The following is a 26,750-nucleotide window of genomic DNA, read 5'->3' as shown; positions in this document are numbered from 1 at the left end:
TGACTCCCAGGCATCTAAGGCCAAGGTGCTTCTGCTCTCAGGTGGCAGGCATCTGGTGGGAGGAGGAGGTGGCTCTACATAGTCTGGAAGGTTCATCACAGCTCACTAAATGCAAGTGCATGTTGTGAAAGGAGCTACTACCTGAGGTCTGTCACTGCACTTCCTTCATCAGACGCTGTGAGAGTGATACATGGAAATGGAGTGTAGTGTTCCTTCTGTACCTACCTTTGCAGGTGTGCACAGGGCCTGTGCCAGGTTACCTTTTTTTGGTTTTGTTTTTGCAGTGCTGTGGGTTGAACCTATGGCCTTGTGAATATGAGGCAAGCACTCTACTACTGAGCTGTGCCCTTTGCCCCCATTTTGCATTTATGTAGCTGAAAAGTACACAGGCCTGATTTCAAGTTGATTGGGTCCCTATCTTTAATGTACATGAAAAACAGGGCTCCAATGTGTAGATGGCTCTTATGGCAAACAGGTTCTGAGCTGTGAAGAAAAGGAATTTATCCGGAGGTCCAGGACATCAAAGTAGGTTTCAAAAAGAGACAAAACTTACAATGAAAAACACAGCACAAGATCGAGGCAAGTTAATTTCCCTTTTTCAGAAATGGAACTGGTTTTGTACTCTCTCTGAGACTCAGTTTTTATGGTATGGTTGAGACCCAAAGAAAGGAAGGCACATACTCAGGGAAGCTGAGATCACACCAAGATTGCATGCTTATGTAGTGTAATAATACCTGGCAACCAAAAACTCCCCATGGCATTGCCAAGAGCCTGCTCTGATCCATGCTGATGCTGTCGAAATTTCTTTAGAATCTCAAGATATGAGAACTGGAAGGCACTTTGGCTGTCAATCCACTCCATTTTATTCACAGGAAACCAAAACCCTAGCAGTGTCCCAAGTCCCATGCTTTTCACAGAGTTGTTGGCTCTCTTTGGCATCTGGCAGTGACTTAGAGTGGGGTCTGGGTTGGCTTTTGTTCTCGTGGCATTAAGGCATGTGCGGACACGCTGGCTTTCCATTAGTGAGAAGACAAAAAGAGTGTGGTACTTTTTTCACATCTTGGAACCCAAGAATTATGAGTATAATACTCAGAATGTAAGGGACTGGGAAAGAGAAGAAAACCAGATTCTCTTCTGCGTATGCAGAAGAGCATAGGGAAAGAAAAAAAAAGACCAGTAACCCTACATCTGCCTCTGTGTGGCAACATTAGGAAGCATGAGGAACAGGCTGCAGGCCCGACACAGGTCATTACTGGGTGTGACCCCAATTGTGACTTCCTGTTGCTTCTTGAATGCACAGGATGGTGGTTGATTTCCAGTTTCAAGTAACTGCCATTCTCACCACTTGATATTCATAATGTAACATGGAAGTTCTGGCATCTGCATGTATTCCAGAAACAGCTTAACTCTCAAAAAAGCCATCAGCTGGCACAGTACATGGTGGCCTTAAATTCAGTGCTGTGTCAACACTTTCCTTCCAGGTGCTCCCAGAGGCACAGTGGAGGGGAGGGGAGGGGAGCTGTGTCTGCAGCACATCAAGAGATGGAGTGGAGAATCCTATTTTGCTTGCCTGTCCTGTTTCCGTGTAGCTGCCACTTTCCACACAGAGACGCAGTTGGACAGCAGTATGTCTTCTGGGAACTGGGATTCCACTTCCAGAAGAACTTCATTCTCTTTGGTTTCCATGTAACTCATTAGAGTGTCCCTCAGGCTGTAAAATCAAGCACAAGAGATAGTGTTTAGAGCATCAGGAGGCTATCAGCTCTCACTCTTTCCAGGCATTGACAGGACTGAGGTGCTAAATAAGATGGGAAATACTGAGGGTCAGCTTAAGGTCAGCCAGCTTTCAAGTTCCTGAGCTAGACCTGGAGTCCCAGGCTCAAGGCTTCTAGAGGATGGAGCTTCCTCGATGATGCTCAGCTAGGCCACTTCAGGCACTCCACTGACGGGCCTGTCTGGCTGCTTCAGAAACAAAGCTATGCCAATCAAAAAAGGCAGGTATTCCCTCTCATGGTTTATCTTACCAAAGGTTGTAAATTCTCTAGGAAGGGGAATTTAATTGTCACAGGCATGTGCCATATGGCCTGAGATCAGAAATAGCAAGTGTAGGCTGACTGTCCATCCAGAAAACCAAGTCAAGTGAAATGCCTGCCTCATACCACATATAAAAGTGAACTAATGAAAGAAATGTGCAACATAGAACTATAAAAGCAGCAGGAGAAAACATGAGGATATTTTAGCACCCTGCGATGTGATAAGGAAGGCCTTTAGTGTATGTCCCCATGGTGGCTTTTTTTTGGGGGGTGGTACTGAGGATTGAACCCAGGGTGCTTAGCCATTGAGCCACATCCTTAGTCCTTTTTAATATTCTATTTAGAGATAGGACCTTGCTGAGTTGCGTAGGGCCTCACTAAGTTGCTGAGGGTGGCTTTGAACTCACGATCCTCCTGATTCAGCCTCTAGAGCTCCTGGGATTGCAGGCATGTACCACTGCACCTGGCCCCACAACAACTTTATGAAAAAATCCCATCAATTGACTTCTAGTGCATTTGTAATGTGTACATCAGATTAATCTGTTCTATACAAAGATCTTTTAAAAATCATTAAGAAAGAGAAACTGGTTGGGTGTGGTGGCATATGCTTATAATCCCAGCATCTAAGGAAGCTGAGACAGGAGGATTGCAGAGTTGAGGCCAGCCTCAACAATAATGAGGTCTTATCTCAAAAAATAAAGAGTTGAGGATACAGCTCAGTAGTTAAGCACCCACGGGTTCAGTTCCTGGTACCAAAAGGAAAAAAGAGATCAACTGCCCTGTCCAATAACCAAAAGCTACCAAGAGATAATTCAGAGGATGATAAAAGTGGTGATAAATTTAAAAATGTGCCCAACCACACAAGTAGGTGGGGAAACAAGTGAAAGTAAGATACCATTTTTGGGTCATTAGATTGACACAAATGTAAAATTAAGATAGTTTTGAATATCTTAGATTTCACACATTAGTGTAGCTTTTTCTACCTAATCTTAAATGTTTATCTCTTTGACATATTTAGGTCTACTTGTTAGACAGAGGGTCAGTCTAACAAGTGGAACTACCTTCACGCCAATGGGAAAAAGCAAATATTCTGCACACCTGCCTGCCAGCAGGTATGCACACCATACCTCCATTCAGGGTTGAAGCTGTCCTGGGTCTGAGTGTTTCTTAGTTTCAGCACCATCATTTCATGAAGCTCTAGGAGGAAAGCATCTAGGTCTGTGTAATTCAGGAAGGCGCTGAGGAGCTTAGCACTTTCTGGGCTGAGGTCTGCTTTGTACTTAGAACTGATTTCCCTAAAGGGATCCTAAAAAAGATAAGCAAGTGCAACATCAAAGCCTGGGAAGAGGGTGCATCTCCCTTAGTCTGGGCAGAGGCAGGGCAGACTCACTTTCTTCAGTCCCAGTAGCTGTTCCGACTTATGAGCAGAGAGGAATTGCCAGAGAGCAATGGCGTGTTTTAACTGACATCTGCTTAAGGCCTGGAAGAGGAAGAGAGTCCCAAGTAGAATGCAAAGGCTCACACCCTCCCTTGGTGCACACCAAGGACTCTGGGTGCTACCCCAGGGCACTCCTCCCTGTTTCCTCCATTTCCTGTCTTGAGGCCACCTCTGTTCCATCCAAGAGTCTACCTGTCTCATCTTGCAAACACATGAGTCTCCCCCTCCTGCAGCAGCTCAGTGTCTGTGAGCATCATGCAACGTACAGGTAGCCAATGTCCTCAGTCACTTGTGCATCCCACTCTACGAGGTGGTCAGCATTGAGTGTCCCTTCCTCTCCTGTCCCCAGTGTGTGCTGCTATTCTGTGGACTGGCTGGGGATGGGGTTCGTGAGTGCCTCTTTCCAGGGGTGCCTGCATTGATGCTCCCTGTTTGGTGGCATTCTGGCAGGAAATTAAGATGAGGTGATGCTGATTCTCCTTGAAAGGCATATGGGACCCACCTTTAAAATTGGAGTCATTTGGTCACCCATTCGCAGGATGTCTTGGACATACACATTCAGATGCATATTTGGATCCCCACCAACTGTGCCTAGAAAGCCCAGAGTAACCTCTATAACAGACAGGGCTTCACAGACTTCGCTGTAGGACTGAAGCTCTCCACTGATGGCACCCATGGCCGAATTGGGGAGGAGGCACTGAAACCAAAAGCAGGACAGAGGTTTGGGTCAGGCTATTACTTCTCCTACTTGTTAAGAGCCTAACTGTGAGCTGCCAGCAGGACCAGCTATCCAGCACTTGTGGTAAGAACTGATGCTTGTGCTTGAGCTGATGCTGAGTGTGGCAGCATTTCAGACTTTGCACAGAAATGGGCCCGAGCTAACTGAATCCTCCACATGACCCATGAGTACATGGAAAGGCACAACAGCTTCTCCATCTGTCAGTAGCAGAACCTAAGGAGCAGGAAGAATTGAGTTCTCAACTTGTAGCACCATGGTCATGATATCATCATTAAGAAAATAACCCCCAAGTGGTTGGTCTGTACTCAAAGAAAGTTTGGTGATCGGCCATCCCTCTTGCTTCTCCAGAAAGCACTGGGCTCTTAAGGAGCTCCTGGGGTCCTTAGAGAGCCAGAGAGCCTGGTGCTCACAGCACACACCAGATGGGACTGGACTGTCCTTGTATATGTGAATGAAACCACCCTGCAAGTGAGGGTTTATTATGACCACCTGTGCCATTTTGTTCTTGATGTCCATAAAGAGATGTTCAAAGTTCCAATCATGTCTGTATACCAGCATGGGTATTCCCTAAGGTGAGAAAGAAAAAAAAAGTTTTTGGAAATTAAATCTATAGTGGAGATTTCCATCTGATGACAGATATATTCTTCAGCAGTGACTCAGTGACTAAGTACCAAGATGGACAGTATATTCCTGGGCAAGGAATGTAGCTTTATTGTCTCCTGATGACTCTGTTCCATCCCCACTCTTTGGACACAGTAACACAAGAAATCCAGCCTGGCTACAGTGGCCTTGCAGATATTGCCCTGTAGAATAGTGTGTCTGAGGACCACAAGAGAGGAAGAGCGCTAGAGGAACAGGAATGGGAATGTGCACATTTGTGATCTATCTTGCGACACTGAGCAGAGACTGCACAAGGCAGCTACTCTCAGGATGAATTAAAAATGGCTTTGGGCTTAAGCAACTGACAGCCTAATTGCAGGCAATGAGGGAATAAATACATCCTAGTATAACACCTGACTGGACCTGGAAGGATGAGGGCAGCCACTGGAAGGGACAGTGTGGAAGTGCCATTGTGCTCAGGGAGTCAGAAGGCAGGTCACAGGGTTTGATGCAGTAAGAAAGGAAGGGCCTGGAGACAGCTGGAAGGTCGGGCTGGGGTCAGGTGACAGGGCCTCTGTGACAGATGGGGGAGTGTGGTGGGGGCCATGTAATGCTGTCTACACGCTGTGGACTGGCTGGGGGTGGGGGTTCCTGACTGCCCCTTTCCAGGGGTGCCTGCACTGATACTTCCTACATGGTGGCATTCTGGTAGGAAACTAAGATGAAGTGGTGCTGCTGGCACTGGGCAGCTGGACCAAAGGCTAAATACTCTGACGTGAAGCATCGGCCATGGCAGTTCGAGGATGACGGAATGGGGAGGTCTGCACAGTGGTTTCTAGGCACCAACTACATATGCAACTGAAGGGGTGGCAGCAGTGATGGGTTTTCTTGGTGGTACCATTAACTGTAGTGGAAACCCAGTCCACTGAGACTTGAGGCTGCCCTGGGGGACAGGTGCAGATGGTGATGGTGATAAGGAAGAGAGCTGGGGACACTTCCCAGCCCAAAGAAAGCATAGGGACCACAGACCACCAGTGGGGAGGAGATAACGCAGAGGAGAGCCTGGGTGTCACTTAAGTCTGTTTACCCTGAAACCCACAGGGCTGACTGACACAAGCAAATCATTGGCAGAGGGCCCAGCCTACCTTGAGGGTGAGCCGGGGCTTTCCCTGGAGGAAGCGGCTGCTAATCTGCCGCTGGATCTTCTCCAGGTCAAACTCCTGCAACGTCTCCCCACCTTGCTCCACTTGATACTGGCAGTTGGAGATAATCAGTGGAATCAGGTCTCGTTCCGCTTCGTAACTGATAACATGCAGGTCAGTGACCTCCGAGGCATCCACGGAATAGCTGAGGGACACAAGATACAATTCTTGGGGTCCAGGGCAGGTGTATGGGGCCTAAGGCTTTGGTACATATGCTCCTGCTTCTGCCTTCGTAGTGTGAGCATGTGAAAACCGTGTGCAAACACGGGGCTTTGTTGAGGAAGGCTGAGAGAGTGGGGACAAGAGCTGATGCTGGCAGAGTCTGCAGCCAAGCCTGGTGGCAAGGATGGTGGGCTTCTGTAGTACCTGTTGTTTTCCTTGGAGAACTTCTCCACCGTGTGGATGATTTCATTGTGAAGGTTAATCAAGTAGCTGACTAACGCAGTTGAGCAGAGACCCAGGCCCCGACGCCGGGGTAGGATGACCTCAAAATCTGTGTCCAGATCCAAGTCAGAGCTGCAGTAGTCTTTAGGTAACTTGATTTCACCTTTAAAAGACAGGATCATTCCTAAGCGGAGGGATTCTGCTCCAGGCATTTGGGTCACAGCCTGGGGCAGCCATTTCCATAGAGCTGGTCCCTGGCTGTTAAGTTTCAAGTGCTCTCAACTCTATATTCTTATTCCATATTTATAGATTCAAGAGGACTGAGGATTACTTTGGAGGTTGATTCATGTATCCCAGCACCTCCATCAACAGGTTGCATTGCCACACACACAGCAGGGTGCTGGCAGAGCCACATGGAGGAGGACACTTACCATTGGTCTCCAGTGACCGCCTCAGTGCATTCCACGTGGACAGGAAGATGGTGATCCTGTTGTGGAATAGCTGCCTCAGCCCCTCTGTTGAACAAAACACCTGGTAAGATCCCCATGGAAACAACCCCTACCACTACCCTGACAAGAAACCACAAGGTGTGCTCCCAAGAACCTGACCCTGCACCTTCTTCACGTTCAGTAGTATGCCACATTTCAAGTTTGAGGTTGTGTGAGAGCTGGAGAAGGTGAGGGCTTTCTAGCCACAGCAGTGGCTCAAGGCATGTCTCTGGGATTTGGCATCGTTTGCCTCATGTTCTAGCTTAGAATCTGAGCCCCACCCTCATGGCCCAGCCTGAATGATCCTTTTGAACCACCAAACATGGATGGTCCTGATCTTTTGTTGGAGCAGACAGCAGTCATACCTGAACTGTGACTGCTAATAAAACTCCTGATGGAACAGTATTCATCTTCTGGAACATTCTGGAATCGTTTCACTAGATCCCTTTGCAGGGCCAAAATCTCAGGTAAGAATTTCACCAGTCTCAGTTCTGCCTCCTGGAAAAGGGAAAACAGCTCAGTAACACTTTCTCTATTTAACTGAGAAACAACATGAGGTGTATAGATTTGGGGGCAGGCGGGGACTTTCCCTGTGGTTTGTGTGGTCAGGGGTTGTTTTACATGATTATACCCTGAAACTTGCAAATGGGAAAGGGGCAAGCCCATCCTCTCACCAAGTGGAGGGCCTTCAGTATGTTAGACATGCCCTGCACACGACAGATGTAGGATGAACAGGACCAAGTCCCCTCCCTCCTCCAATGAAAAGCTTCCTCAAGGGCTAAGCTGGGCCACTATCTCTCAGTTTGACAAGAATCAACTCTAGATGACCAAAGACCCAGATGTAAGACTTGACCTCTGAAGCTGTCAGCAGAAAAATAGAGGAAACACTCCAAGACATTGGCACAGGCAATGGTTTTCTGGATAGGACCCCAAAACCACCTTTACCTGACAGCTGGTAAATACCCAGAGTATATAACTCAAAAAATTTAACAACAAAAATATCAAAGCAGTCCAATTTAAAAATAAGCAAATGATCTGAATAGACACTTCTTAAAAGAAGAAATACAAGTGGTTAACAAATATATGAAAAAATGCTCAATATCAGTAGCCATCAAGGAAATGCAAATCAAAACTACAATGAGACGCCACACCACCACAGTTAGAATGGCTGTTATAAAAAATAAGATAGGCATGGTGGCATCTGTAATACCAACTACTCAGGAGCCTGAGGCAGGAAGATCACAAGTTCAAGGCCAGCCTCAGCAAGTTCTAGGCCAGTCTGGGCAACTTAGTGAGACCTTGTCATATTGGGGGGAGCTGGGGATGGGGACTTTAGCTCAGTAGTAGAGCATTTCTTGCCTAGCAAGCCCAAGAAGGCCCTGGGTTCAATTGCCACTAGTATCCCACCCTAAAAAAATAAGTGAACCTAAACATAAAATAACAAATGCTCACAAAGATGAAGAGAAAAACGAAATCTAATATACTGCTAGTGGAAATGTAATTAGTACCTCATAATGGAGAATAGTATGGAGGTTCCTCAAACTAAAAAAAACCTACCATGTGACTCAATTATCCCACTTGAAAGAAAATTAGCATATCAAAGAGGTACTGCACACCCATGTTTATGTGGCACCATTTACAATAGCTAAGACATGGAATCAACCTAGAAGCCCATTAGCAGATGAATGGATAAAGATGTGGTTTATATACATAATAGAATATGATTTTAGCAGTAGGAAGAATGAACTCCTATCATTTTCAGAAAACTGGATAGAACTAGAGGATGTTATTTTAAGTGAAGCCAGACACAGAGACAAGATCAGTGCATGCTATAGGCATACACGGAAATATCGCACCAATTCCCATTAATGTGTATAACTAATGAATTTATAAAAGTAAATAATTTGGAAAAAAAAATTTAAAAACTGACTCTTGGGCCCACTGTTGGGTGTGATGCTGCTGGAAGGAAAGACCAAGGCCTGGGGCAATGGTAGCTGGTGTGATTCCTGGATTTTGTTCTAAAGATCCAGGATCCAGCATCCTCAGTCAAATGAAACTGTGTCTTAAAAGAGATCACAACACTACCATAAAATTCTTTCTAGTGTGAGCACCAGATATTTCCAAATCATTCTGCTCCCTGCCATGGTACTGGTCCATGAGGGAGGTGGTGAGAACTTCTACTGTGGCCCAGGAGAGCTCAAGTGGGTAAAAGTTGGGGATGGTTTCTGGGCCTGGCAGATCCCACAGCCCCATCATTCAGCATGCTGCCTCCTGCCTGAAGGGCACAGGGAGGGCTCTGGTTTGGTTTTAGTGTGCATTCTTGACTATTCACCAGGTACTTGCTAGTAACCACCTGCTCAACTTCTGGGGATGAAGACAAGATGTCACAGTTGAGTGACCAGGGTGGTCCCTCCTGGCCTTCAAGTTCCTTACAGATCACTGCTAACCCCACTCATGTGCATATTTCACCTGTGACTTCAGCAGATGTGTCTTAAGACCTTTGTGCTCTCCCTGAGACTGCTGCTACAGGTCTTGCATTCAGAATCACAGTGCTGATGGGGTTGGTTAGGGTTCTGCCTCTAGGAATGATGACTTTGAACTCAGGCACAGAGCCTCCCAGTCCTCAGCAGAAGTATTCCAGGAAAAGGGGGCAGCCCATGAAGCAGACACACCTTCTGTAGAAACTGCCAGAGCACGGGCACCACCTCCTTGCCGTTCTTCTGCTCCACGACATGCTGGAGGTACTCGACTGTGATCTTCTTCCTGCAGCTCCAAATCTTTGAGCAATGAACCACACTTTTCTGGGGCAGCTGGGGCAAGAAGCTTGCAGGGTCACCATATATGATTTTGGCCACAGGGCTAGAGCTGATGCGCTCATCCTGGCTGATGAGTGTGCTCACAGTCAGCAGGGTCTTATCTAGATGCTGGATAAAGAAATGACACAGCATTCTGCAAGTGAGACATTGTCACAGATAATTGGGCAGCTCATGGCCCCACAGTGGCTCTTTAGGAATCTGCCTGCACACACTGTAGAACATTGTTCTACAATGGTCATTTTAAAAGATTTTTGCTGTCTTTCACAGTGATTGGGGGGTTCTTTGTTTATAGGGTTTTTGCCTCCCCAAACAGAGCAAACTTTATTTGAGGGTCCTTTATTTCACCTCCCTTTTGCTTCCTGACTTTCCTGTCCTGCTGTGGATAGTCAGCTCTGTGATGTTCTCACCAGAGCAGTCATGAATCCAGATATCTTTGTGTTTCTGGAGGGTCTCTGCCTCTTACTTTCACATCCTGCTGTAAAAAGCAGTAGAGAAAAAGTGGCCACCTACCCTGTGAGAACTCCTGATAATCGTTGGCCTAACTTATGAGCAGTATAGGAGGGACACCTGGGGATAGCAGAAGGAGCGGTTTCTCCAGGTGAGGCCTCTAATGACCCTCCTGAGGACAGTGGTCCAACAGTGCTCTACAGATGAATGGGACCCCCTCCTGGACACAGGGCTAAGGAGTAGTCACCACTCACCACTTACCTCCAGTTCAGGTAGAAGAAGAGCTTCAACATGTTTTTCCCAATTGTTTCTCTGTCCTTTGGTTGACAATTTTGCATCAAAATTTAAATGCCCTACAAAGAAAACCAAAATGTGTGTGTTATCCAACAAACAAAAAACGGCAATCTCCATACAGAAAACACTGAATAATGTTAATAAAGATAGTCCTCCTTTTGAGGTGATAGCTTCCTAAGTTAGCCAGGTACTGCCAACACCAGCCTCTAGACCTTGTGAAGATACTTGAGTCTCTGACAACCTTCCAGCCCAAAGCTGTGGTCTTAAAGGTATTCTAAACAAATGGTTAAGGACAGGACATGAACTCAAAAGTCTAGGGACACAGAGATGCTGACAGCTACCCAGAGCCACCTCACTGCTGCCTATTGGGCTCCCGAGTCCCTGTGCTGTGGAAACCACACCAGAACAAGAGGCATTCGGCAAAATCAGTCTTGATAAAATGGGAAGTACATGTTAATGTTGGTTTCTGGCAAAGACATCCCTGAAGGGAAAGGGATTCTTTGGTTGTGGGAACAGACTTTTCATTGCTATTGTACTATCTGTATGCTTTTAAATAACATTGTTCTACAATGGTCATTTTAAAAGATTTTTGCAGGTAAGCAAAAAGAAACTGAAATCCCTCCTAATGCCACTCAGATAACCACTTACAGAGTCCCCTCACAGACCTTTGCTTTTGGCATGGTTTAAATGTTTAAGAGTAGAAGAGTTAGCTCGGCAGACAGTGTTCTGCAGCCTCCTTTGTTCATGTAATGTGGACATGCACATATTAAGTCAGGGTACAAGTGTGACATCTCTGGAAAGCAGAAGTGGAACACATATCACCTGGTGGGGTGCCATGTGGTCTCAGGGTACAGGTTAATGCTGCATGAACAAGCAACAGGTATCAGTGCTGCAGGCCCCCGCAAGGCAGGTGATATGTGGAGGAGTGCAGCAGCCCCTCCAGCCCCCGCAAGAAGAGCAGAGTACTTGCTCCCACTCTTGTCATGCCATTCACCAGGAGCTGAGAGAGCCTGGCCTCTTGGCAGTCATGTGCAGCCCTCACCCCGCTTACTCTGGTTAGGGAGTAGGTGCTGCTCTTTGAGAAGCCAGCGCAGCATGAGGTGGACCACATGGGTGGTCTCGTCGGCACTCTTCCCCAGCATCTTTGTTAACTGCTCCAAGTCTCTCTGGATGTGCTGCTGCAGGAATCTTTTGGGGTCACTCACTGGAGGCTTGATGATGTTTATCACAGCCTGAGAGAGCAAGAAAACAAGATGTGCAGTGGGATCTGTGTGTAGAGGACACAGTGAGAGGCCAAGGGAGCAAAGCACCTGCACTGGGGAGAAGGTGGTTTCTAGGTGAGGTCAGGGTGCTCTCAGGCAGCAGATGGAATCACATGCATCTCATGATGCAGGCAGCAGAGGAAGGGAGGCAGGTGATTGGAACCAGGGACTGGTGGCTCTGATGTCATCCTGGTGCAGCAGGGAATGCTTCCCTGCACCTCAAATAGCCACCACCATGAGGGGGTGACAGGGTCCTACCACCTCCCCATGCCCAGGTATGGGCTGAGGACAAGAGTTGTACACGCCAAGTAGACTTTATGAGCTGATTATTACACCTTGTATACACGTGCTAAGATGACACACTGTATGTGTAATTGCTTTGTGTCAGTTAAAACAGATTTTAAAATTAAAAAATGAAGAGGATTTTCCATAATCTGATGAATAGTTACCCCATTGCATCATATGTAACAGTGGAAAAAGCAGGATCTATAACTTTTGTATTACCCTGTGGACTAGGTAAAATCCCTAGGTGTCTAGGACTTTGTAGACAAAAGGATTGACTGCAAACACAGCAGGTTCTTCCTATGGTAACATAAGAGAGTCTAGCGGTAGCATCTTATACCTGAGGATTTTGTGTGGCTCCCAAAAGCATAGCCAAATGAGTGAGTAGCCGGATGAGAATGAAGACGACTGGGGACAGGTCTCGGTCAGACACCACTATGACATCTCTGGGTTGCGGGTGGCCCAGCACATGGCCAGTCTTGGTTCTATCTGTGCTGGCTCTGGAAAGGATGAGAGGAAACAGGGTGAAGATTGGCGATGTCTGTTTCTCCTCAGCCAGGGTCTCACATCTTAATGACTATGTTCCCAGTTTGTTTTTTTGTTTTGTTTTCTTTTTGTTTTTGGTATTGGGGATTGAACCCAGGGGCTCAACCACTGAGCTACATTCTCAACCCCCACTTTTTTAGTTTTTATTTTGAGACAGTCTTGCTAAGTTGCTGAAGCTGGCTTTGATTATCCTGCCTCAGCCTACTGAGTCACTGGGATTATAGGTGTGCACCACCACACCCAGCTAGGTTTCCAGTTTTGAAGAAAACTCTAAAAGTACCGGTTATTCCAAGCCTAGACCACCTGCCTCCAAGTCCTTCTCTTTAGACCCACCCTGCTTACTGGCCAAACCCTGCAACATTCCCAGTGTTAAGTGGCTGCAGTGGGCCGAGTAGACTTTATGATCTGATCATTACAGATCATTAATGTGGCCATTAGTGCTGGGTGTCGGGATGGAGGCCAACACCTGCATCAGGACAGCAAGTTTGGAGCATTTTTGTATCCTCATGGGGTTTGTCCACGTTATTCTCAATATTCCCAAATCAAAAACTGAGATACACAGTCTGGCAAAAATTTTTTGAGATTTAACGACATTGATAGTTTATGGAGATAACAGGCTAGACAATTTTAAATTTTGTAACAGAATAGCCAGATGTATGATGATGGTAGAAAGTCCTGCCTTTCATCTTAAGGGAACACTGACAGCCACAATTATCTTAGAATCAAGCATGGGACTGTGAGATCAGATTTTTATTTTTATTTATATTTTCAGTTTTGGGAATTGAGCTGGGGCCTCACATATGCTAAAAAAGCACCCTACCTCTGAACTATGCCCCCTATCCTTTCTATTTTTATTTTGAGATGGTCTCACAAAGTTTCCCAGGCTGGCTTCACACTTTCCATCCTCCTGCCTCCCAAGTAGCTGGGATTATAGGAATGTACTGTGTCTAGCTGGAGGTCAATTTTTTTTATCTGGTTTCTGAATCTGGTACATTGGGCCTTCTGTATCTGCAGTTCTGCACCTGTGGATTCAAGCAACTGTGGAATAAAAATATTCAGAAATACCTGCATCTATATTGAATAGCAGCTTTTTTCTTGTCACTATTTCCTTAAAAATATGATAAGTGAATATTTTCGTAGCATTTACATTGCATGAGTATAATAAGAAACCTAGAGATAATTTTTTAAAAGTCTATGGAAGGCCGGGTACAGTAGTGCACACCTGTAATTCCAGTGCCTTGGTAGGCTAAGGCAGGAGAATTGCAGTTTCAAATTCAGCCTCAGCAACTTAGCAAGACCCTAAGCAACTTATCCAGACCCTGTCTCTAAAAAAAAAAAAATAGATAAAAATGGGCTGGGGATGGGGATGTGACCCCTATGCTCAATCCTCAGTACCAAAGGAAAAAATATTTAAAAAATAATTTTTATTATTTTTTAATAATAATATTAAAACTTTGTGACCTACCTATTTGTAGGTCACAAACAAGATTGTTTCATGACATATAAAAGAACAGAACATCTGAATCTGAGTATCTGTGGAGGTCAGTGTCCTGGGAACAGTCCCTGCAGATATGGAGGGATGGATGTACTTGATAAGACTGATTATATGTATCTTTCACTTTTCTCATATTAAAAAAAAAAGAAAAAAAAACAGGGCTGGGGGGCAGCCCAATGGCAGAGCACTTGCCTAGCATGTGTGAGGCCCAGGTTCCATCCCCAGCACCACAAAAACAAAACAAAGCAAAACAACAACAACCAAAAAGTTTCAGTGCCACATGACTACAGGTGTGTTTGATGTGGATCCCCAACATGACACAGGTCCAGATGTACAGCTGTGGTGTTAGTGATCCTATAGTTGGTATGATTCATCTGCTGAAATAGACAGCCTGGAACCCCAGGCTCCAAGGGAAAGAAGCTGAGCCCACATACCCAATGCTTTGGAAGCCGGCGTGAGGTCTGTGGTCGACACCTCCAATTACAGCACCACAGTCAACACAGGTACTCAGCTCCATCGGCTTGCCACACTGGGACAAAGAGGGGACCCACAGTCAGCACTGCAGCCAGCATTGCTACATGTGGAGAAGCCACCTTGCATAGGAGGTGGCGTGTGCCACAGACTGCATCTGGTGCATGCGTGCATCAGTAAGCAGCAGGAGCTCTGGGGACAGAGTAGGCACTTAATCAAGTGTGCCGACCATGAGCAAAGGTGGCTTTATTTTCCCAAAATAAGGTTTTTTACTCCCATGTAGAGTGACAAGTGTGTACAGCCCCATCTTCCTTTCTCATATTCACTGCCTCCTTCATCCCTGTGACTAGCATGCCAGCCTCTAGAGCTTCATTATCTAACACCAGGAATTATGGTGTTAATAGCTTCCAAATAGACCTCCTAACACCCACTGGACAAAAACAAAAACCCAACCATAAGATTTGCCATCACTGATGGGCCCAGGTTTTCAAGTCAAATGGCATCCCACTGCATGCTGTGAATCACAGCCACACCAGGCCCCTTCAGACCACAGAACTCAGCACTAAGAGGGGCCCTAGAATCTGTTCCTATTTCACTTCACGGACAAGGAAGCAAGTGGGATTCAGGCTCCATCCCTGTCTCCTATTCACTTTATGGAGAAGCATGCATAGGTCTAATCCAGCAGCCTGTTGCTCAGCAAGTGGAGGTGTTGTGAACAACCAGGGAGATGCCCCAGAGTCCCAGATGAGCAGCATCTGCTTGTCCCCCAGGGCTCATTAGCCATGAGTCTTTCTTGTCGTCTCCTGTTCTCTGGTATTCAGCCCACATTTCTCTCTGGCTAGTGATCCAGCTGAGGGTCTGTGTGGCTGAGCCCTGCTACAGTGCTCCCAGCCAGCAGCATTATGGCATCCCAGGCGACTTGGGTGATGCCTGCAGACAATCTTGGGCATCACACTGGGCTGGGGGGTACTGCTATTGGCACCCAGTGAGCTGAGGCTAGGTATGCTGCTAAATATCCTACAATGCACAGACTGCAGTAAAGAATCTGTCCTTGGTGTCTCTAAATGAGACAGTTGGAGCACACTGAGTAGTCCTCAGAATGCACCTGTGCCTCCCAGAAGATTAAGACCCTTATTCCCAAGTCTGTCCCCCCCACCCCAGATGGGAATGCACATTTTGAGCCTCCCCCAAACACCAAGACTCACCTGTCCTACAGTGCACGGATGACCATTGGGACAAACTGTTCAAAGAACAACAGGACACATGTTAGCTAGCAAGTCTCCATCAAATTACCAAATGTGGGAAGGGGAAGTTGCTGCCCTCCTCTCTGGCCCTGACCAACAGGACGCAGAGCCCATGTCCTAAGCACCTCACCAGAAGCCTCGAGCCATGCCATCAGCTAAATTACTTGCATGTTCCTGGAGCTCAGTGAACACCTATCATCCATGAAAATAGTCTGAATTTGGTTTACACAGCAGAGAGAAGTTGGATTCCAGACACAAACCAGGGGTAACTTGGTGGCAGCAGGGCTAGCACTGTATATCTTTCTATTCTCTTGGATTTTTACTTTTTTGGCAAAAGCATGTTTCAGAACAACTTTAAAAACTAGTTTTAGAAGATTATTTACTTAAGGCAACAGCACAACTCATATAAAGTCATGGGTTATGTGGCTGTCTCCCAGGTCTAGACTGCAGGAAGCTCTCTCTGGGTCAAAAACCTCTGGATTGTGACTGGCCTTTGAATGAGCCTCAGTGTGGTCTCCAGGCCCCCCTTCTTCCAAGTGACATTTCTAGAGAGCACCAGTGTAGCCCAATGGCTCTTATCCCATGACTACACAGGGAAATTATTTGGTCACCTAGCCAGTTAAGTCTGTGGCCCTCAAGCCAAAGGCAGGAGGAGGCAGGTAACATGGGCTTTCAGCAGAACCTAGTGAAGCCCAGGTCCAACCTCAGGTATGGCATGGCCGCAGGCTGACCTTACAAGCTGAGAAGAGTGCGACCCCTCCCCATACACTGGTACTCACTATACCATTGGACGCCTTCCAGACCCTCCCACTTCTGGGCTTGAGCCAGCAGGTCTTCAGGCATTGTTGGAAGAAAAGCGTTCTGAAAGACCAAGAGCAGAAATGGCCCTGCTGAGAGGGCCTATGGGCTGCAGCTGCACCCCAGCAAGAGGCACAGAGTGAGAAAGTTTCTTCTCAGCTCCAGAGCTGTTTACAGAGGATGAACAACAGCTCTGTGGGAACCGGCAAAGGGCAGAGCACATTTTCACCAGCACTGTGCTGAAGGATCAAGTAGGGCAACGGGGCAGAGAATCTAAAAGGTGGACAGGTTTGAGAGTTCCCACAGCCACCGGCCAGGTCTCAACATGAAAAAATACATTGAAGTTTCACTGTAAAATCAAAGTTATCATCATGCAGCTTACCGACATCCTGGCGGGAGAGAAAGCTAAGTTCCTCAGGGGCACCAAGACTTCACTCTGTCCACACAGAAGGACAGCTGCAGTGTGAATGGCCATTTCTGTCACTGTTCTTTCAAGACTGTCGGCACCAGGGCCCTTGCTCAGCAAAGGCAGAGTGTTGGCCACAAGGGATGCTGCGAAAGGCCTGACCCCCGGAGGAGACAGGATCCTGCTGTCCTCAACGAACCTGCTCACAGCCTCGCATTGCTGGCACGAAAGACGTTTTTCATGTTAGGATATTTCAAAAAGGAATACTGTGAATTTAGGGTTTCCTCTTTGAAAGTCACACATTACGATACTGAGTACACATCAAATATCCAGGTAAACATAGTTAAATTTTGATCACCAATGGAGGGGAAATGCTTCAGAAAAGAGAATTTTCATACAGAAACACAGCAACCACATTCTTCAGTACAGATCTCAATACTCTGTTTTGGTAAACATTAAGTAAGGTTCCTGAGTCTGTAAGGTTTGGATTAAACAAAATAATTCTTCCACATAACAAGGGTACACCCTCTATCCTACGTAGAAAATTATGGAAGGTCATAATTCCTATTACCCTAAATAGGAAATAAAATTTGTGAGTTCTGTGCTTAGAAAGTCCTCCCCAATCATGAGACTGAATGAAAGCCCCAACGTGTCACTCACCTCTGGCTTAGGGCGGAGGTCTACGTTGTGGGAACAGTGGAGAGCAGCCACTTCTCGGAACAGCACCAGCAGCAGGTAGACTGCCTGTTGAGCTCTGGGGCTCTCGAAGGACTGTGGGTGGGGTGTGGAGCAAGTATTCAGAAGATACAGCACTACCCAGAGCAACCTTCCCTGGGCTACGCACCATGGGCCTCCATGCACATGACTGGGGCTACACGGTCATGAGACAAGCTCAGGTTAACCTCAGTGCACAGGCAGTCATGATGGAGAAACAGAAGTCAGAACCTGTTCTCCTGTGACTACTTTACTGGTCTTAGAAATGTGTCCTGAGAAGAGACAGGATTTTCTGCTTCCTCTTCCTGGTATAAGGCAAGGATAAACAGGGACTCAAAAAAGATGCAAGACCAGAACAATTTAAAGATTAGAATCCTGGGGCTGGGGTTGTAGCTCACTGGTAGAATGCTTGCCTAGTAAATGTGAGGCACTGGGTTCAATCCTCAGAACCACATAAAAAATTAATTGTGTTCCTCTATAACTAAAAATATTTTTTAAATGATTAGAACCCTAAAACCCTGTATCAACATCAAAATAGACACATAGTATGTATGTGGACTATGAATCTACATAGCAATGGATTGTTAATATCTCTTACTCCATATGAAGACAATAGGCATCTGCCTCCTGGCATTAGTGTCACTCTTGGGGCTGTTCAGAGACCTTCTCCATCACATCTGCATCTTTTGACAGGGAAGATGCAGGTGTGAGGGATGCCACCCGGAATCAGGGAGAAGCTGCGAGCCCATCCTACCATCAGAGCAGTCTCAAGGCTGGAGGCCTTGCACTCAAGCATGGCTTTGCCCACTGCATCACGAAGTGCCTTGTATTCATCCCCATGCACCAGGTATTGGTCCATCTGGCCCGTGTGGTCCTTCTGTAGCCCAGGAGAAGAGGGTTAGTCATAGTGGGGCAGGGTAGGGTGTTCTGCAAAGACCTTTCTCCATAGGCAAAGAAAGACAGCAGACACTGTTGGAGGCGAGAGGCAACTCAGCTGGAACTCCCTGTGAGTTCCAGCCATGAAAATCCTGGAGGTCTTCAGGAGCATGGCCTCCACAGGGATGGAGAGCCTGGGGAGAAGGGAGGCTGACCCTGGAGCTTCTTGCTTTTTCTACACACAGCAACACACCAAGCAAAGTGACAAAAACATGTCATCTTTGAGTCCCAGATAGTCATCTTAAAGATGCCAAGAGTTTCAGTGCCATTTTTTAACCCCAGGACACTAAGAACTTAACAATTTCTGAGCACTGGGAATGGAGAAGCCTGAAAGCCAAACTCATTGCACTGTCTCTCAATTCTTACCCACCTCTGCCTGGCAGAGAGCACAAGACACAGCTTGCAAGCTGAGTAACCTTTTACTTTGCAGGAATAAATATTAAAAGAAACATTCATTCACTTTTCCTGTGTAGAATTCAATTAGAAATTAAGCCTCGATAAAATGCAGGTAAACTACAAACCAGAAACACACACAAATGTGCACACACAAACATGCCTATACCTACCTTTGCTCTATGGCAGGTGGCCTAAACCCACCCTGAAGCAGAGACCAAGGACCAGATGCCTGCCTGTGTCCTGCCTATTATGAGGGAAGGGAGAGTGAGGAGTGGTTCCCACAGCTTTCCTGCTCTGCCAGGGACCTGCGTCTCACCTGCTGTGCAATGACTCCTTTGGGAAACACCCATTGGCATCGATGGCCCTGCCTGGAGAGGCTCTGCACAAATTCCATCCCTCGCAGGCTCGCGAGCCTCCGGACCAGGTACACGCGGTGCCAGTCGTTCCCTGCCTGGGTGCAGAACTGCTCGACACATCGCAGGTAGTACTGCTCCTCCACAGCCAGCTCTGACAGTGCAAGGAGAAAGCTAGTCAGTGACTGGGGACTAAGAGCCTACTTCTGGGGAACTCAGTAAGAAAACATCCAGAACAGGGGAACATGGTAAGGGCCAGCAAGACCCTAAGGAGAGATCCTGTTCTTCTGAACTTGTAGCTAATTTCTCCAAGGTAAAGAAGACCTGCCTGAGCCCTCCTGAAGCTCCAAAAGGAGATCAGAAGCCCTGTCGAGACACAAGCGGGTCCTGGCCACCTCCTGAAGGTACTCAACAGACACTGTAGTGGCAGGTCCTTGGCCTTGTCTCCCTGAGGAGCAGGTCTGTAGGAAATGACCTTCCTCCCTCAGGCAGTCGAGTTCACTCCTTGTGTAGTAAGCACTGGTCTTCTCATGAATTGAATCCTAAGGAGCAAAGAACAAGAAAGAAAAGAATATTGTACTTTTCAACAGGCAACCCCCGACCTTCTAAAATTATAGAAAACAACCAGAAAAAGCAAACTGATAAGGAAAAAATGTGTATAATCTATTTTTTATAATATACATTATACAAGTTTTGGGAATAAAAATATGAAGACAATAAAAATAAAAAGGATTTAGGATCTCGCCAGGTGGGGATGACCATTGCTAACCCTGTGGTGTACGCATCCAAGCTGTGGTTTCTTCTGCTTTACACACACATGCACATGACTCCCTCCCCTTTGCCCTATCTAAAGTTCCTCCATTCCTTCCATGCTCCCCCTGACCTCCATTCTGGATCAGCATCCACATATCAGAGAAAACATTCAGACTTTGGTTTTTTAGGATTGGCTTTTTTCATTTAGCATTTCATTTGTACTGTATACACTGCTTAACAACAGGGACACCTTCAAAAAATGCATCTGTAGGGGATTTCACTGCTGTGCAAACATCAGACATTTTCAGATGCTAGGTGAGGATCTCACGAGCCCAACATCAGACACGCAGTGATGGAAACATCACCAAATGACTCGTGACTGTGTGTGTGACATCTAAGAGCAGAGCAAAGACTTTGAAACTTCTTTCTTTTTTCACATGGAAAAGAAGCATCTATTAATTGTACTGAATAAAGCTGCATTTTTTCAGTTTTCAGAAACTCTGCACTATGTAAACCATATGGTTCAGAGAGTTTGTAGAAGAAAAGCAACAAAGTGGCAGCTGGCTTACTTCCAGGCAGTTGATGAAGAGCATGTAGGGTTCAGTCTTATCTTTAATGATGAATGCCTTCTTCTCTAATAGGGACAAGTAGGCCTGGATGTAATCTTTCACTGCATGGAAGCTGTGGAAAGATAAATATTATTCCTGATGACGTTAGAATGGCAGAATCACCCTATACAAAAGAGCATCTATTAACCAATCATCTGCCCATCTATTTCTCTGTGTGTATAAAGGTATAATACATACATACATATATATATATATATATATATATATATATATATATATATATATATATATATATATATTTGACAGCTCTTTTAATTAATTCATTCAATCTAATTTGTTATACATGACAGCAGAGTGCATTTGAATTCAAAGTACACATATAGAGTAAAATTTTTTTCATGTTTCTGGTTGTACACAAAGTAGTGTCACACCATTTGTGTCTTCATACATGTACTTAGTGTAATGATGTCCATCTCATTCTACCATCTTTCCTATCCCCATGCACCCTCCCTTTCCCTCCCTCCCCTTTGCCCTATCTAAATTTCCTCCATTCCTTCCATGCTCCCCCCGACCTCCATTTTGGATCAGCATCCACATATCAGAGAAAACATTCAGACTTTGGTTTTTTAAGACTGGCTTTTTTCATTTAGCATGATATTCTCCAACTCCATCCATTTACCTGAAAATGTCATGGTTTTATTCTCTTTTAATGATGAGTAATATTCCAGTGTGTGTGTGTGTGTGTGTGTGTGTGTGTGTGTGTGTATCATAGTTTCTTTATCCATTTATCTATTGAAGGGCATCTAGATTGGTTGTACAATTTAGCTATTGCTAATTGTGCTGCTATACACATTGATGTGGATTTGTCACTGTAGTATGCTGATTAAGTCCTTTGGGTATAAACCAAGGAGTTGGATAGAACAGTGAAGCAGGTGGCTTCACTATACCAGACTTTAAACTATACTACAGAGCAATAGTAACCAAAAAAGCATGGTATTGGCACCAAATTAGACTTGTAGACCAATGGTACAGAGACACAGAGACCAACCCACAAAATACAATTAGCTCATACTAGACAAAGGTGCTAAAAACATATATTGGAGAAAAGATAGCCTCTTCAACAAATGGTGCTGGGAAAACTGGAAACCCATATGCACCAAAATGAAATTAAGCTCCTATCTGCACAAAACTCAACTCAAAATGGATCAAGGACCTAGGAATTAGACCAGAGACCCTGTGCTTAATAGAAGAAAAAGTAGGCCTAAATCTTCAACATGTCATATTAGGTCCCAATTTCTTAACAAGACTCCTATAGCACAAGAAATAAAATTAAGAGTAAATTTATTTTTTAAGAATAAAATTATTATTATTATTGCTGTGGGTATATACGTGACTGCATGACCAATGTAATTCTGCAACCTGTACACTCAGAAAAATGAGAAATTATGTCCCATATGATTCAAATGTATGACATGTCAAGATCATTGTACTGTCATGTGTAACTAATTAAAAAAAAAGAATAAATAAATGGGATGGATTCAAACTCAAAAGCTTTTTCTCAGCAAAAAAAAAAAAAACAAAACAATCAGTGAGGTACAGAGAGAGCCCACGGAATGGAAGTAAATTTTTACCACATGGACATCAGAGCACTAATTTCTAGGATATATAAAGAACTCAAAAACTTAACATCAAAAAAAAAAAAAAAAAAAAAACCAACAACAACAAATAACCCAATCAAAAAATGGGCCAAGGAAATGAACAAAACTTTTTCAGAAGATGATATACAATCAATCAACAAATATATGAAAAAATGTTCAACATCTCTAGCAATTAGAGAAATGTAAATCAAAACTAATCTAATATTTCATCTCATTCCAGTCAGAATGGCAGCTTGTAAGAATACAAACAACAATAAGTTTTATTGAGGATATGGGGGGAAAGGCACACTTACTCATACATTGCTGGTGGGACTGCAAATTGGTGCCACTAATCTAGAAAGCAATATGGAGATTCCTTAACAGCTTTTTATTAAAAATATGTTTGCAGAGGCTTGAAGGAATATTAACTTCCATATTGCAGACCAGTTGTTCTCAAACATTTTGGATTCAGCCCCTTTTACAGTCTTAAAACTTATTGATTTGTTTATGTGGGTCCAATCTATCAATGCTTATAGTATTAGAAACTGAAAAGTTTCAAGAGTGTATCAGTTCATTTAAGATAAAAAGAATAAACCCACATGTGTTAATGATGTATAGAAGAGTAGCTTTCCTATAATTCTTGGAAGCCTGTTTAACAGAAGTCAGCTGATTTCCTACATCTGCTTCTGATACTACTTTGAAGCATTTGAAGAAAATCTGGCCTTACACATGATATAGTTGGAAAAGGGAGAAATCTTTAATAGTTCTTGCATATATTGGGGGTTATTCTTTTCATACTGTAACAACACTTTTAAAATCTTTTTTTTTTCATTTTTTTGAGAGAGAGAGAGAGAATTTTAATATTTATTTTTTAGTTTTTCGGCGGACACAACATCTTTGTTTGTATGTGGTGCTGAGGATCAAACCCGGGCCGCACGCATGCCCCGTGAGTGCGCTACTGCTTGAGCCACATCCCCAGCCCTGTAACAACACTTTTAAAGTGATCATTTCTGAAGGCTGGTTATAGAACCTGATACCATGTCAGTTGTTTTCATCAAGTATATTACAATCACATAGTCTACTCTGTTATGGATTTTTCCCAGTGCTATTGATCAAACTCAAGGCCCCACTGTATGATATTCAAAAGCTCTACCACTGAGCTGCATCTCCAGCCACTGGATCATTTTTTGACACACATGATTCTGTGACATTAGGCATTGGTCATTTGGAAAAGCCTTGGTTTTCTGAGCAAGGCAAATCTTGAGATGTTGGCATCTTTTTAGTCTACAATCTCTTGTTGTAGATACCTGCCTACATGCATTAACATCACCACAGATCTGTAGTCTGGTGGCCACTGGTTCAGGCAAAATGGCAAGGCCTGAGACAAGCAGCCAGTTCTTATCTGGAGACCTTTAGGAGTAGCATTCTTTGAGATAAGCACTGTCTTCTGTTTTGCAGTGTTCTGGGTCAATTTCCTGCTTCTATACAACATTAAAAATCACAACCTCAGGCTGAGGTTGTAGCTCAATGGTGGAGCGCTTGCCCCTCAGGTGTGAGACACTGGGTTCAATCCTCAGCACCACATAAAAATAAATAAACAAAATAAAGATATTGTGTCCAACTATAACTAATTTTTTTTTTTTTAAATTTCAAACTCAAGGGTTGAGATTTAGTAAAGCTCATAGTGAAACTGGCATTTTAAAAAGTACATATGCACAGTGAAGAAGAAGACCATAAGTGTGGTTGCTATTTCCTTCATGCAGAAAAGCTTTGGCAATATTATTGCAAACATGGACATGTTGAACAGGCAAATTACTATCTCAGTATTATTTTTAAAAATTCAGAGTTCAGGAACCAACTCCCCACCAAAGGGTCCTTGCCAGCACTCTGAGAACTGAAGCTCAATGAACACACAGGATCAGCCAGAGGACACCATGCTTGGACATCACTGACTGCCTGTCCAATTCGAGAAAACAGAGTCCACATGTTGTGGAATCTGGACTTGGAAGACATTGAGGGTGAGGGAGACTCTGAGTTACCACACCAAAAATCACACTCTGGGGTGGCCATGGAGCTAGGGTCAGAACAACTATTCCTGGGTTCTGCATGCATTACCACACCAAGGGTCCTTTCCCAGCACTCTGTATTTTCACTTCATACCCATGCCTGGCCAGCCTCTACCTCAGAGCAAAACCTGTCCAAGGAAGGGGGCGTGACCCTTGGCCTTGGAAAGACTCACAGAGCACTCCTAGGCACACATATCTACCCTGCTGAGTTGTTTATCTACAAATAACAGGAGAGATCTGCTGAGCCAGGTGTTCCTGACTCAAGTCAGGCTAAGTGATGACCCATAGCAACCCCCTAGCAACCACCAATCAGTATGAGACAGGAAAAATACCTGGGATGCCAGATGACCCTCATAGTAGTTTATGGTGGTTGATAACATGTTGGGAAACCATGTAGTTCAGCATGTACACTCCTCATGGCTTAAACAATCAGTTCAAATGAATTCCCCTCTGGTACTAACCAATCACCCTTACCCAACTCGTTCCCGCCAGTGAATGTGCTAATCAATGTTAAGAGTTGTTGTTTGATTTTCCTGTGGTGTGTGATGATTTGCTAAGAGATGCTATGATGTATGTGAAGTCCCTGCCTTCCCCAAAGAGTGTATAAAACTGCTGCAAACCCTGGGCTCGGGGCCTCTCAGTGCCACAAGTTGCTGTGTGCGCAGAGGACAGAGCTAGCTCGCAATAAACACCTCTTTGCTTCTTACATCGATCTTGGTCTCTGGTGGTCTTTTGGGGGTCCCGAATTCGATCATAACAGTATGCCCACAGAGACATGTCTAAACACACTGAAGAAACTTTCCCCAATCATGCGTGAGGATATGTGGTGGCACAAAGACCAAGCACAACACAGGCCAGAGAAGCCGAGGCCTCAGAGAAGTGTGCGTTCAGGGAGCTGCTCCTACCTGTATTTCAGGAGCAGCTTCAGCACCACAGAGCGGACGACAGGAGTCTTATCCACAGCATCATCAAATGGAGAGAGAGACTTTGTGTGTTCCTGGTATCCTTAGTCAGAAAGAGAAAGGTGCTATTGCTCATATCATGGCACAAAACAGAGAGGAACTGAATCAAGATTTGAAAGAGGAAAGCAACTCACGTTGGGGAGCATCTCTCAAGAGCTCCTTCTGCACAAAGAGTAGAGACAGAAGCCCATCAATCACGTTCTTCTCAGGAGGGTTATTGTCTTTGAAGCACATGGTAGAAATCAGGTCCATGAAGAAACTGTTGCACATCCGCCGGAACTGGGCGTGTTTCCCAATGGCCACCCTAAGGAAACAGCGAAAACCCAGTCAGAAGACTCAGAGACCGTGTTCCCAAATCCCTGCATGAAGAATGATTTGAGATTTGGACAGCATGTTGTTTTACATCAAGAGATTCAAATATCTACTTTTGTTGATTAGCTGGTCTTAAAAACTGCAGGCAGCATCTACACACAACTCTTCCAGGAACACCTCCATCATTTAACCTGCCTAAGCTTGTCATAGAACCCCACCATTGGGAGGAAACAGAAGAGAAAGCAACCACTGATGGAGCATCACCATGGTCTAAAGCCCACAGCTCCCCTTCCTGTCCTCCCAGAGGCTGGGAGAGAGAGCTGGTGGGTGGCTCAATGGTAGAGGGCTTGCTTGCCTAGCACCTGCCACCTATGCGAAAAGGAGGCTGGAGAAGCTGTATCTAAGTTTCTTGGATCTCTTTCAAGGGCTTCATTTATTACTTTCTGAATTTTGCTGTCTCAAAATCTTGTCAGATGTGTGTGTCTTGGGGAGAGAGGAATTCAGAGAGACCCATCATCTAAGAAGTGCCCAAGTCTTACTTCAGACAGCTCTCTGAAGCCAGGCTTTTACCAGACAAAGGTTAATAGAAATTAAATTTCTGAATATTATATTTGGGAAAAAAAGAGAAAAGAGGAAGACTTTCAAAGAGAAAGAGTGTTTTACCTGTGCTCTTGGGAAACTGTCACAGAGAAATTATCTGGCAGGTCAGTTAAACAGGAGGGGCAAATCATCTGCCCAGGGACAAGCCAGCTCTTGATGCACATCAGGCAGTACACATGGTCACAGGGCAGACACACAGGATCGTGAGCATCTCCCAGGCAGGTGGGGCACAGCTGCACTCCACACCTGGAATCCAAGCAGGTGATGGGGTTCAAGGCAGACACTGGCTTGGAGGTGCCAGTGCACCCCAGGGGCAGCGCTCCCTCCTCCCAGACCCCCTCTCACCTGGCCAGACTCTTGCTGGCTTGCTCCTTGCACTCACAGAGAGTGGTCATCACAGCCACAAAAGGCCTGTGGGTCTTGAGGTCAGAGTTCTCTTGAAGACACTGGAGGGGAAAGGCCTGGTGAGGGGTGGCAACCATCGAGGAGGGACAGGGGTCAGCTGTG

At 45.3% G+C, this 26,750-nt stretch overlaps 1 protein-coding gene across 1 annotated transcript in view; it reads right to left on the bottom strand.

Moving 5' to 3' along the window:
- Positions 1–839: 839 nt before the first annotated feature.
- Positions 840–26,750, bottom strand: part of LOC114079067 (E3 ubiquitin-protein ligase RNF213-like) — a 97,966-nt gene continuing 72,055 nt past the window's right edge. Inside the window, exons 42-67 of the mRNA XM_027920178.3 lie at positions 26,589–26,689; positions 26,307–26,489; positions 25,466–25,635; positions 25,275–25,374; positions 20,667–20,778; positions 19,673–19,886; positions 19,308–19,498; positions 18,414–18,536; positions 17,606–17,716; positions 16,922–17,164; positions 16,521–16,602; positions 15,703–15,737; positions 14,461–14,555; positions 12,326–12,485; positions 11,493–11,673; positions 10,409–10,500; positions 9,557–9,808; positions 7,250–7,382; positions 6,828–6,911; positions 6,379–6,559; positions 5,956–6,157; positions 4,700–4,777; positions 3,974–4,168; positions 3,424–3,513; positions 3,161–3,339; positions 840–1,711 (exon numbers count right to left, since the gene is read on the bottom strand). Of these exons, the coding sequence (XP_027775979.2) occupies positions 1,558–1,711; positions 3,161–3,339; positions 3,424–3,513; positions 3,974–4,168; positions 4,700–4,777; positions 5,956–6,157; positions 6,379–6,559; positions 6,828–6,911; positions 7,250–7,382; positions 9,557–9,808; positions 10,409–10,500; positions 11,493–11,673; positions 12,326–12,485; positions 14,461–14,555; positions 15,703–15,737; positions 16,521–16,602; positions 16,922–17,164; positions 17,606–17,716; positions 18,414–18,536; positions 19,308–19,498; positions 19,673–19,886; positions 20,667–20,778; positions 25,275–25,374; positions 25,466–25,635; positions 26,307–26,489; positions 26,589–26,689 (3,741 nt within the window). The 3' untranslated portion in view covers positions 840–1,557. The remainder of the gene's footprint in view (positions 1,712–3,160; positions 3,340–3,423; positions 3,514–3,973; positions 4,169–4,699; positions 4,778–5,955; positions 6,158–6,378; positions 6,560–6,827; positions 6,912–7,249; positions 7,383–9,556; positions 9,809–10,408; positions 10,501–11,492; positions 11,674–12,325; positions 12,486–14,460; positions 14,556–15,702; positions 15,738–16,520; positions 16,603–16,921; positions 17,165–17,605; positions 17,717–18,413; positions 18,537–19,307; positions 19,499–19,672; positions 19,887–20,666; positions 20,779–25,274; positions 25,375–25,465; positions 25,636–26,306; positions 26,490–26,588; positions 26,690–26,750) is intronic.

The sequence above is a fragment of the Marmota flaviventris genome, chromosome 16 (assembly GCF_047511675.1).
Source record: "Marmota flaviventris isolate mMarFla1 chromosome 16, mMarFla1.hap1, whole genome shotgun sequence".
Lineage (NCBI taxonomy): Eukaryota > Metazoa > Chordata > Mammalia > Rodentia > Sciuridae > Marmota > Marmota flaviventris.
The sequence above is the reverse complement of the archived record's forward strand: the minus strand, read 5'-3'. Positions and strand labels throughout refer to the sequence as shown.